General features: G+C 33.9%; 2 protein-coding genes across 2 annotated transcripts in view; both read right to left on the bottom strand.

The window, feature by feature from the left end:
* Positions 1–4807: 4807 nt before the first annotated feature.
* LOC110458115 lies at positions 4808–8332 on the bottom strand. Its single transcript, XM_021509696.1, has 2 exons — positions 7676–8332; positions 4808–6344 (listed from the first exon to the last, which is right to left on the bottom strand). Exon 2 carries the CDS (start codon positions 6315–6317, stop codon positions 5148–5150), a length of 1170 nt encoding a protein of 389 aa, XP_021365371.1. The 5' UTR covers positions 6318–6344; positions 7676–8332; the 3' UTR covers positions 4808–5147.
* Positions 8333–11228: 2896 nt separating this feature from the next.
* Positions 11229–13661, bottom strand: part of LOC110458112 — a 49938-nt gene continuing 47505 nt past the window's right edge. The window contains exon 3 of the mRNA XM_021509693.1: positions 11229–13327. Coding sequence (XP_021365368.1) covers positions 13275–13327 — 53 coding nt within the window. The 3' untranslated portion in view covers positions 11229–13274. The remainder of the gene's footprint in view (positions 13328–13661) is intronic.

Genomic DNA, 13661 nt, shown 5'->3' with positions numbered 1-13661 from the left:
TCTTCTTGTTATCCAGATTTTAAAGGTGTGTTTTCATACTTCAACCTCTGGAATAAGAAACACTTATTCTTATTCTCAGACACTTGGCCCCATGTGGTAAGCACAAGTGAATTATTTTACTGCAGTTAATATTTTAAAGAATATAGTTATATAATATATTTAAGGTTTGAAAAACAGATCACTAATATTTTGGAGATTATTCTCGATAAGGTCATTTAATGCATTCGTTCACAAAGGAGTTCACCGAGTATATGACATAGGGGAGACAACTTGTACCGTCTAAGTTGTAACAGTTGTCACAGTCAACATAAAAGTCTTGTTGATGACTCCTGGGAATTATGTAACTTAAAGTTATGTAATGTGTTTATTTAAAAAAGTATATAGAACAAATGGATGATGTTTTAAGGAATGTTTTAAGTGAGATAATTCAATGCATTTACAAATTGATGACAAGTGTGTGATATCAGTAAGCAATATAGGGGAGACAAGTTGTACTATCTAAGTCATAAAAGTTGTCACGGTCTAAGTTAAAGTCTTGTTAATAACTGCAGGGAAGTACTGTGTGCTAGTCATGTAATATGTTTATATTTACATTATGAAATATATAAAAAAGATAGCGTATTACAGATTATTTTTACTTAGATATTTTAATGTATAAATTTGTATGATATCATTTAGCAATGGAGGGGAGACAACTTGTACTGTCTAAGTTATAAAAGCTGCCATACAGCCTTATTATTGACTATAAGAGAGCTATTTGGATTTCAATATTTTCCTTTAAACAAGATTTGAAATTCAGTTATGATGAAATTGATTTACCAGTTCGTATGAACCATTAAATCAATCAGTTTAAAACGATTTCATTGATTTTCTTTGTTAAATTGCAAAACTTACTACAAAAAAAAAATCCAAAGAGGCTATATATACATAATCTGTTTTAAAAGTTCTTGCACAGGCCTGTAGAATATTGGATACACTTCTTTATGCTATCCATAATTTGGATAACACTGGTAAAACTTATCTGCATGATACAGTCGTGATTTGAGAGGGCATAGGATAATTAACTCATAGAGTTTGTACAGATTTTGAAAAGTACTTAGAAAACATTAAATACTTGGCGGAAATATATTGAGATAGAAACATTAGAAAAAGGCTAAAAAATTATCAGTAGTGGTGTGCAAAGAAAAAAGTAGATTCAATTGAAAATATTTGGAAATTGCTTGATTAAATGAATTGTAAAAAGCATTTGGTTTGTTTGTGTTTTACGTCCTATTTAACAGCTATGGTCATTTAAGGACGTGCCAGGTTTTGTGGTGGAATTCCATGGGGAAAAAACACCGACCTACAGCCAGTACCTGGCAACTGCCCCATGTAGGTCTCGAACTTGCGACCCAGTGTTGGAGGGCTAGTGGTAGCAGAATGTCAGACACCTTAACCACTTGACACTTGAAAAAAGTAAAGGAAAACTTTAGATGCTAAATGTGAAAAACACCTAGTTTTGATAGATAACCCTGTAGAAAAAAATAAGTGGCCCTACAGGGATCTCCTGATTATCTCCCCTACCATGCTATATGATCAGGTAGAATGTGAGTATCTCTAACTATATTTATGAAATTGTAATATCCTGGTACGTGATTACCATTATTAGTTACGCCTGACACAGGTAGGGATGTGTATCACGATATCTGGAAAATATATACATTGTGCATTTAGCAGTTATTTGAAACCTATCTTCAAACTTTTATCAGGTGAGTATTATTTGTACAGTATAAATAACATTACTTACCAAAAAGTACTCAGTAGACATCATTAAATTCTCGAATTACTTCACTTCTGGCTTGAATATGATTATAGGATAATACTATCTAAAAAATGCTGCATGGAAGAGAGTAAATATTATGGATCTAGAGTGTTTATCAATACCTTAAAACCACCATTTATCAACTGAAAACAGACAAAGATAATTGGCAATGCATTAGTCAATAGCCGTGGTAATTGGTATTGAACGAAAAACTTATCACATTTTGGTTTTATTCCCAACATAGAAGTAAGATTAATTTGGTTTGACATATCCTTTTTAAAGTTCTAGACGTGTAAAAAAAAAATCTTTCTTCAAATTGGCACTGTGAAGATCGAAGTATTGACGAGTCATATGCGTGTGCGCTTTTGTGGTATTTCCAACATATTTAAGTTTTCTTCGGACATTTGCTCGCAAGAAAAGAACAATTTTTTCGTTTCAAATACTTTATCTTTGCATAAAGTATATTTGACAGTTTATTGTTGCAAGATAGGCGACTTGAAATGTGCTAATGCCTTGACATATTTCTCGTCATGTTCTCCGTCTGCTATTTTAGTTTGTTGAGTTCTAAAACTATTTTTTCTTTGAAGAGTTCCAACAAGGGAGAGTACAAAGTGACAAGTATCTCAGGTATCACGATACAGTCTTACCGCATCAGTACATCGTATCACAGCCCTTGTGATCCAATGCATAGATACATAGTATCACAGCCCTTGCGATCCAGTACATCGGTAAATCATATCGCAGCCCTTGTGATCCAATACATCCGTGCATCGTATCACGGCCCTTGTGATCCAGTACATCGGTAAATCATATTGCAGCCCTTGTGCCCCTGTACATCAATGCATCGTATTGCAGCCCTTGTGATCCAATACATCGATACATCGTATTCGGCCCTTGTGATCCAATACATCGGTGCATCGTATCACAGCCCTTGTGATCCAATGCATCGGTACATCGTATCATGACCCTTGTGATCCAATACATCGGTGCATCGTTTCACTGCCCTTGTGATCCAATACATCGGTGCATCGTTTCACTGCCCTTGTGATCCAATACATCGATACATCGTATCGCGACCCTTGTGATCCAATACATCGGTACATCGTATCGCGGCCCTTGTGATCCAATATATCGGTGCATCGTATCACAGCCCTTGTGATCCAATGCATCGGTACATCGTATCACGGCCCTTGTGATCCAATACATCAGTACATCGTATCGCGGCCCTTGTGATCCAATACATTGATGCATCGGTGAATCGTTACACCCCTAGACAAACTCAGTTGCGTTTAATTAAGTAAAAAGAAACTAAAATCACGAAGCCATCGTATAGATTTTTATTACATTCATCATACATTCAATAGGAAGACTGTATAGTGAGGAACTTTCACTCCTTCAAACTTTCGCCATACCCTAGGAACTTTATCTTGGCCCTGTATAAATCTCACCTTTCACATTTGATTACTTTGTTTGCTATCTTAGTTACTAAAGTTTATGCGATAATGAGGGCAAAAAGTTTTAAGTGATGCTGCTGTGAAAATTTTCTAGTCTACATGCAGTAATGCCCCTGTAGAAAAATCTGTTTATCACTGAATTAATACTGTATTGCAAGGAAGCAATATTAGTTTATGTCAGTAATAATAACAACACAGTGTTTGAGTTCTAGATTGTATTAAGGAGCTACTAAAGGAACATGATACTGATATGTTGGATATTGATATAGTTGTACAGGTTGTTACTTATACACATATTTATACATACTACACATAATATGCATACAATACAAAACTTGGCTTGAAGACCGCTCAGATGTGATTTTTTGTAGATTTAAATTACCACATTTTAAAAGATGTTACAGATTTACGTCTCTCAAATTTGGGACCTCTACCCTGAGGTAAATAATCCACCAGTACCCGTAAGTGTACCGCTACAACGATGGTTGAAGAAATCTTCAAGACTACTGTGTTTGAATCATCCTACAGATTTGGAACATCTACGCCATGGTAAAAGTTCGCCAGTATACCAAGGATGTATATATACCGTACAACGAATGTTGCATGAATTAATACTGTATTGCAAGGAAGCAATATTAGTTAAATCTAACAAAGCCTCATCTGATTTTGTGATAAGATCCTACTTTTTATATACAGATTGATGACTACAATATGATACTAGTATGATATGATACTGATCCAATACATTGATGCATCGGTGAATCGTTACACCCCTAGATGTAACGATTCACACAGTATCATACAGCAGTATGATACTGTATTGCATACACAGATTTAATTTTTTCGTGGCAGTGTTAATTTTTTAATTCAACACATCATTGAAAATTTCTTATCCAGTTATTATAAGATATTATGATTTAAAACCATCACAAAACTTGAAAATTTAACAATGACAGTACTTTGCCACTTGTTGTAAACCAAAGAATTTCTATGTACCCTACATCAATAGAATATTGAACATGTTTCATGATCTCAAGTTGTCTTATGAAAAAAACCTTTTAAATATGGATTTTTTGGTTTCGTGGACCATTGAGTACCATACCATTCATTTGTATATGTCCTGTCTCCATTAGACCTTCATTGGTTTATAACTTATAGATATCTTTAAGACTGTTAACTGTATATGAGATACAATAAAAGTTGCCTCCGTAATTATAGATGTCAGTGTATCAGACACATTTCTTATCACTGTTGTCCCTGTCAACTGTCATGTCATCCATTAACCAGCGAAGGTGCTGTTTTAAACTTTTAACATCAGTGTTTATCAGACATTGTTCTAACACCTATGATAGGTTAATCAAAGCAAAGATAGGCTATCTTTGCTTTGATTAACTAAACCATGGAACTTAGTGGTTTTAAGAAGTGGAATACTTTGTGGTTGTGCTCCTTCTGTACGGACGCCCCTCTGTGCTGAATCACTATAATTGTTGTTAACTTTACAAAAGCTATAAGCTTTACAAACACTTAGAATCGATAAAAAGCAATTAATACCGAAATATTTTAATGCAATTAATTTATAAAACATTCATAAAACAGTTATGTCAATGACATGATGACAAATGACTGCAGAAAAAATTAAGTTCCCCAAAATCTGTCATTCATATCATCCAACTCTGTTTAATTTTAAAATTTTAGAAAGGAAAACTCAAAAAAGTCATATTTCTTTTTAAAATTTATTAACTGACTCAAATAAAGTAAATTTGATAAAAAGGTCAATAACTGTTGAACCGGTACTTCACCGAGATCATCCATTGAATATAATGGCTTCAATCATGAGTAAATTGTTGAGACATTAACTGTGCCCAACTCCCACTGATAATTCTTGTTGTCAGTCATATGTGAAAACCATGGTTACAGCCCTTATTTTCCAGTCCCTTTTTACAACACGCCCATTTATACTTGACATTCAGTATCTTGCCGTTATCACCGTAAATTTCTTTGATTTCTCTCCCTTTGTTGTGAAACATGCACGCTTTGTTGTTGTTATCGGAAGGCTTGAAAAGTCTGTTACAGCGGAGGCACTGGGCTACACCTGTTCGGGAGTTACCTCCCTTGTTTGAGTACACATTAGCCTTTAACCTTGTTTTCCAGAAAGCAACTTCTTCTTTGCCAACAGGATATGACACAATCTGGTCTCCCTCGACGTACTTACGTTCCTTTGTGCTTGGCGTACATTTTGGAGTCAATTGCTTAAAAGTTTGACGTGAAGTTTTCCCCGTCTCTGAAAAGTTGTCACTTTCCATATTCTCTAAATGGAATCCGATGCCTGTGTGTGAAGCGTTGTACGATGTTACGATATCCTGCACCTTGGTCAGCTGTCCAATGGTGTTTTTGAGTTCACCTTTCAGCCACGATATTTCTGTGTCCCTTTCATCAATTTTAGATTGCAGTGAGTCTTTTTCCCAGTGGAGATTAGCAATGGCATTTTTCAAATATTTGAAATCAAGTTCTGAGTACTTTGCCATCTTCTCCTTAGGATTTTTTGGCAGTATATCCTCAGTAACACCTGCCAACTGTTTTAAGTGTTTTATCTTCGACATTAGGTCTTGCATCAATTTCTCTGTCGATGGTGTTTCCTCTAATATTTCGTCTTCAAGAATCTGCTCCGGTTTAGAACTCCTTGGAGGTTCAATATATAGCAATTCTAGCAGTTCTTGCACCATGGCGTCATGGGTGAGAATAATTTTATGTTGACGATCAATCTCCTGCATAGCTGCATTTAGGCGTTGTTTCCAAAGATTACGTTCAGCCTGAACGGTCTTGCCGATAATATCTGACAGTTCATCGTAATCCTCAAACTCTTCCCTGTTCATGTCCAGGAGGTTGGCAACAGTGTGTGTGATGTCATCGTCTACGTTCAAAATCTCTAGCATGCTTCCAGTACGATTTGTCAAGCGAGAGGTTGGTAGTGCAATGGTCATTGGAGTGTTGGTCAGTCTTGCACTGGACATGGAACTGGTCTGAGGTGTAGTGAACTGATTCACCACAGCAGTCGAGGCCATTGTGCCTGATGTAATATCCTCAACAAGCTGAAAATGTAGAGAAATGAAGTTAAAGCTACCTTAAAATCCAAGTTATCAACCCAGGTTTTTATGATAAAAATGACTTAACAATATTTAATATCCATTACAGATTAAGTATTAAGGCATTTTTCTGGGAGTTGAATGCCCTTAGAATAGAAAAACAATATTTGAAATTTGTTTCAGAAAGAATTAACTGCCTATTACAGTAGATATCTTCTTTGATCAGACACGTACATGCTATAATTGACATCTTCATTGATGAGATACATACTTGAATAAACTTCTCCAAGTATAAGATACATGCTATAATAGACATCTCCATGTATAAGACACATGCTATAGTAGACCTCTCCATGTATAAGACACATGCTATAGTAGACATCTCCATTTGTAAGACACATGCTATAATAGACATCTCCATGTATAAGACACATGCTATAATAGACATCTCCATTTATAAGGCACATGCTATAATAGACATATCCATGTATAAGACACATGCTATAATAGACATCTCCATGTATAAGACACATGCTATAGTAGACATCTCCTTGTATAAGACACATGCTATAATAAACATCTCCATGTATATTACACATGCTATAGTAGACATCTCCATGTATAAGACACATGCTATAGTAGACATCTCCTTGTATAAGACACATGCTATAATAAACATCTCCATGTATAATACACATGCTATAGTAGACATCTCCATGTATAAGACACATGCTATAATAGACATATCCATGTATAAGACACATGCTATAATAGACATCTCCATGTATAAGACACATGCTATAGTAGACATCTCCATGTATAAGACACATGCTATAGTAGACATCTTCATGTATAAGACATTACCCTGGATGTTGAGAGGACATTTAAAAATGCACATTATAATAGACACTTCAGTTTATAAGACACCTTTTATATACATGTATATAGTAGACATCACCATTGGTAAGAGATGTTATAACAGACTTTTACATATATAGAACACATGCTTATGTACATATCTCCATTGATACAATATGAAATATTTGTTGAAGGTAATTAATTTATTACAGCAATACTGTATGTCGTTACCTAAGGTTATATTGATACGTTTTGTTTTCTTATGCGTGATATTTTGTTGACAATCTCAGATTGCATCAAATAGGAAAATGTAACAGCAACCTGATATGTTCCCTACCTTTTTTAAATTCAGACTATTTTTCATTATTACTAATACTTTGATTCACACTGCCAGTCATATAATTTATATAAAAAAGAACTTTCTATAAAGACTGTTTTCCACAATCCCAGACTTCTTCCACCCCCTGTGATATACTTACATTACCGGTGGTGGTATTGTAATATCCTTTTAGGGTACCATATCAATTAGCCAGTTCCCTCAGTCCACAGTGTCAGCCATTACTGTTAAATTAAGGCTAGAATACTGCCCCGTGTTTGCCAATTTCTTCAGTCCAGGTTGTTGGACATTACCGTTAATTTTGGGCTAGGATACTGCCCCGTGTTTTTACTTGTGCTGGTCTAACACAGTTGTCATGCTGAGCTCGAGAGAAGGTTAATTCCAGGTAATGTTTAGTCTGGTAATGCTAAACCTTAGGTTGGATTATCAATTATAATCCTCTCACAAGTCTAATAAATACTTGAAATGTGGACATATCCTTCCACTGTTTCAATTAAAGCTCAAAATAAAATCCGTAGGTCCACATAATGTTTACTTAAATCCCTGTAAGTGTGAATAGCTACATCCATGCCAGGGATATAGATTTATAAATCCACGTTGTTGAACACCGGTAAGATGTTTAAATGTTGAACACTTAAGTAACTTCAAACATTTCTCTTCAAAAAGAAAATCTATGTGATTGTGTACAAAAGTATTAAACACGTTTCTGTCATTTCTAATTCCACAACTGGCTGAATGAAATTGATATAGCGGTAAAATCAGTATTTGTGTCTCCTGAAGTTTGATCGCGTCTATAGAATCAATTGCTATTATTCGTTTGGTAACACAGTTATGATGTATTCCATACCCGTAAGATGTTTTGTTCCGTCGTTTTACGGTAAATACCTTCAGTGTGATGATCATATCAATACTCTTTACCGTGGAATGGAATTAACAGTTATACTGTAAAATTCTCCTCAGTATCGTTTGTTTTAAGAAAAAAATCCTCAAATAATTATAATGTGATAAATGACAACTTTATACAGTCTGTTATTGTCTTATATTTATTATCCCATATAATAGACTTGTCTAAATATGTAGCCACCAATAACTCAAAGATATTATATTTATATTTTGTAACAAGGCTGAAGTTTAATAGATCATCAAATATACATTTTCCACATAGAGTTCTTTAACTTTTACAACTTGTTCAAAACATTACAGGATATGCTTCTAATAATGGCGATCGTAATTCAATGGCATTAGGTGTATACTATAAAATATCCTTTTAAAGCATTGTCAGTTTAATTTAGAGAAAAAAACACCTGTCAATGTAAAAAAAACACTAACACAATGTGGTAATTTATGTTCAGCTCATGATAAATGAAAAATGGAGCAATACATATGCTGCAATATTTTCTGGTACTTGAAAAAAATCTTTGAGAAAAATATATAGATATCAACAAAATCATCAAGCTGACATTGTTTGTACGGGGTAACTGGAGCTGGTATAATAACTTCGGTTGGTGTGAGATTAATTGTTGGAGCAGGGGCTATAATCCTAGTACCATATTTACACATGATTGAAGAAATATTTTTCTTTTAGCATTTTCAACCAAACATGTAAATTGATAGGGTAATTATTGTCTCCCGTGTGAACTCCAGGGTTTAATTTAGGGTGATCTGGGGGAAACGCATTCACACCGATTCCGTAATTGAATCACCGGTTATTTTGAGCCCGTTTGAACATTTATTTCTGTGATGTTTGAGTGTTATCTACCTATATATCTACTTTTTAATTATTTAATCTCAATGAACAATTCAGTTTTGGTACCTAAGTTCCTTTATCGTCAAAAAAACTGACGTGTAATTGAAAATTTTGTTCCACTTTTGTACAGATAAAATTTATGAAGGTAAATGGTAGTTTAAAGTGGTAAAGATTTCATTAAATTTGCTATCTAAAGCTCATTTGATGACTACCTGCAGATCGATCTTATATGAGATTTTGAATGAATAACAAGTACTGTGATGTACAAAAACAAGCTTTATTTGGATCTTTATACGTGACATTGTCCTGTGGTTATATATATTTTGTAATAACTTGTGTACTAAATTGTCTTTACATTTGATATTATGAAAGTATTGACTTAAATGTGTAATGTTTTTTTTACGGTTATTTAAGTTTGCAATTCCCAATGATTTTTTTCAGAATATTTTTAAGCAATGAAAGGTATTGAGGGTTTCATTTTACCTACATATGGGGGGTATATATCACCTCCTAAAATGGCTTTTAACCCTCAAAATGTTGTCCTATATAGGGGTCAGAATTTGTGTTTTATGCCTGATTTTACCCCCAACTTGTAAAAAATATATGTTGTATGGCTTGCAAAACCATTGGTATTGTTCTAATGCATTAAACAGTTGTATTGCAATACAAACACCTGCTTGCATTTTGACATGCTTCAAAATCCCATCCATGGGTGGTCCGATGGCACAGTGGAGCTGGGATTCCCCCCCTCCCCCCCCCGCACACTACTAAGATCCTGGCCAACAAGAGTGATTAGTATAAGTTGTGAAAACTTGTCTCATAATTGTTGTAAAATAATAAAGTTTTGTATTTATAAAATCCCATCCATCAGCACAGGGTATATTCATTGTATCGTATTCGACAGATTTACTTTCTTCCAAGGGTCACAACATTTTGACTGTCATGATGTGTATAGTCAATCAATATATACATTCACTTACTATATCTTTTACCTTTCCCATTAATCAAATGATCTGGACATTGATAGTGGTTTGATTATATACAATTACATATATTATGGACAGTGTTGATATTGTCTTTGGAAAAAAACCCGCTGAAGTTATGAAAACAAAAATCAGAAATTCTTTAACGTTATAACAATTTCGAAATTTAGATTTATAAAAATGGTCATCTTAAAAAAGTCAGAGAATGAGATATTGGTTTTAAACTAAAACATGTTTTACTCTTGGTATTTATATATATTTATTCACAAACTATCCTCTGTGGATCCTTCTCAATACAAGAATGAACTTGGATAGTAGTTACAATTGTCTAAACGCCATTCACATGTCAGTCAGACTGTTTTCTGGCTTGATACTGACATATATATTATTATTATTGTAGAATTCATTATTGTTCAAAAGTCGTTCAGATGTCAGGGCCACCTGGGTCTGAGGGCAGTAGATTGGTGTATATTCCCTGTATAGAGCACTGCAAGAGCCTGTCAAACACTGATTCCTGTAAAACATGTAACCCTAATAGAAAGGCCACACTCCCCCGAGACCTCTACTCACAACAGTTCAGACATTGAAGTAGGGTTCCTTTAATAAATACATTAATTAAAAATACCCTGGCGTCAAAATCAATCCCACCGAATCAACACCTATTTATTTTATCCGGTCAGTAGAGGTATTCAGCTATATACTGGTGTGATATCGGCTGACAATGGAATGTCTCCTGCAATTACTACCGAGGATTTCACACAATGTCTGATCAGAACACTATAGTATCCTTAATATATCATTACCCGTCTAAACGGGACACTCAATGATTCTTACATACAGTAAAACTATATAGTCATTTATTTGAAATGATCAACAGTAATTGTTTTTTGGGGGGAAAATCTTTTTTTTTTTTGAAATATAACAAAAGATATGTAAATTATTATTTGAAAAAGTGATAGATTTTATTTACATGCATTTTGAAAATACACAGCTTAACAATAGATTCTTGGACAACAGTTGACAGATCCTTTTTCATGAAATACTTACTTTCTTGTTAATATAGATCCATCTTCATGGAATAGTGCATGTCTTTCAACAGCAAACAAATCCATTTCCATGGCACAATATTTATTCGCTCTGGAATACTTTTCAATTTCCCTTGAGTGACACAATTTAAGTAAAGTACTAAATATGTTATCAGGAAAGCTTACCAGACACACTTGAAAATATCTGCACACCTAAGAGATTAACTAAGTAGAAAGTCTCATAAGGGGAAGTAACTGGACATAAGGGGAAGTGACTTGACATAAAGGGAAGTAACTGGACAACAATGGAAAAAACCTAGACATCTAGAAGTAACTGCATGTGGCCATAATGGGAAAGAACTAGACATCAATGGAAATCAAAGCTCAGTAACAAAAGAAGTAATTGTGGACATGGAGGGAAGTCATTTGACACCAATGTAACTAACTACCCATCAAGGATTTTAACTATACATCAATGTAACTAACTACCCATCAAGGATTTTAACTATACATCAATGTAACTAACTACCCATCAAGGATTTTAACTATACATCAATGTAACTAACTACCCATCAAGGATTTTAACTATACATCAATGTAACTAACTACCCATCAAGGATTTTAACTATACATCAATGTAACTAACTACCCATCAAGGATTTTAACTATACATCAATGTAACTAACTACCCATCAAGGATTTTAACTATACATCAATGTAACTAACTACCCATCAAGGATTTTAACTATACATCAATGTAACTAACTACCCATCAAGGATTTTAACTATACATCAATGTAACTAACTACCCATCAAGGATTTTAACTATACATCAATGTAACTAACTACCCATCAAGGATTTTAACTATACATCAATGTAACTAACTACCCATCAAGGATTTTAACTATACATCAATGTAACTAACTACCCATCAAGGATTTTAACTATACATCAATGTAACTAACTACCCATCAAGGATTTTAACTATACATCAATGTAACTAACTACCCATCAAGGATTTTAACTATACATCAATGTAACTAACTACCCATCAAGGATTTTAACTATACATCAATGTAACTAACTACCCATCAAGGATTTTAACTATACATCAATGTAACTAACTACCCATCAAGGATTTTAACTATACATCAATGTAATTACTTAATTTCAACGGAAGAAACTGCAAACATGAAGGGAAGTAACTATACATCAATGTAATTACTTAATTTCAAGGACAGAAACTGCAGACATGAAGGGAAGTAACTATACATCAATGTTATAACTTAATTTCAAGGGAAGAAACTGCAGACATCAAGGAAAGTAACTTAACATCAATATAAATAACTTAATTTCAAGGGAAGAAACTGCAGTCATGAAGGGATCGAAGTAACTATACATCAATGTAAATAACTTAATTTCAAGGGAAGAAATTGCAGACATCAAGGGAAGTAACTGAACATTAATGTGAATAACTTAATTTCAAGGGAAGAAACTGCAGTCATCAGGGGAAGTAACTGAACATTAATTTGAATAACTTAATTTCAAGGGAAGAAACTGCAGTCATCAGGGGAAGTAACTACACATCAATGTAAATAACTTGAATGGAAGTAACTATATGCATTAAGGCAAGTAAATGGACAAACTGTATAGACTTCAATGGGAATACTCAACTAGCTATATAGAAATAAAGATGAAAATCAAGGGAAGTAACTTCATTAATCAAGGGGAATAACTTTAGACATAAAGGATCTTAACTGTAGTCATCAGAGATACTTATAAATAGAAGGTTGGTAGGTTTAGTAGGTACATTTGTAACAGTAAACATTAACATCAAAGATTGTAGACATCACATGGAGTAATTGAAGATGTCAAAGGGAGGTAACCAGACATCTGGAATACATATTGTAGACTTCAAGAAAGGTAACTGTAAACATCAACAACTGGTTAATTGTTGACATCAACAGAAGAGTAGGTTCACATGTCTACAGGTTTCCCTTCCATAACAGGTCACTAGTCCGCTCTAGTTGTGCCTTCCCTGAAAATACAAAATAAGAATAGAATTTTAGAGAGAATGAAACAGTAATATCGAAATCAATTAACATGAAAATCAAATTATCTGAAAATGAAAAAAAGAGTATAAATGGAAACCATTATAAAAAAGCTTCTTTTACTGTTTATCAGATGAAAATGAAATTGATGTCCTGCTTCTAAAGTTCTTAAATGTACATCCTAGAGAATTACATCTTGTACTATACTGTCAATGTTACTAGTGGTGTTCATCCTAGAGAATTACATCTTGTACTATACCGTCAATGTTCCTAGTGATGTACATCCTAGAGAATTACATCTTGTACTATACTGTCAATGTT

The sequence above is a fragment of the Mizuhopecten yessoensis genome, unplaced genomic scaffold, assembly GCF_002113885.1.
Source record: "Mizuhopecten yessoensis strain PY_sf001 unplaced genomic scaffold, ASM211388v2 scaffold9431, whole genome shotgun sequence".
NCBI lineage: Eukaryota > Metazoa > Mollusca > Bivalvia > Pectinida > Pectinidae > Mizuhopecten > Mizuhopecten yessoensis.
Note: the sequence above shows the minus strand (reverse complement) of the source record. Positions and strands in the feature narration are given on the sequence as shown.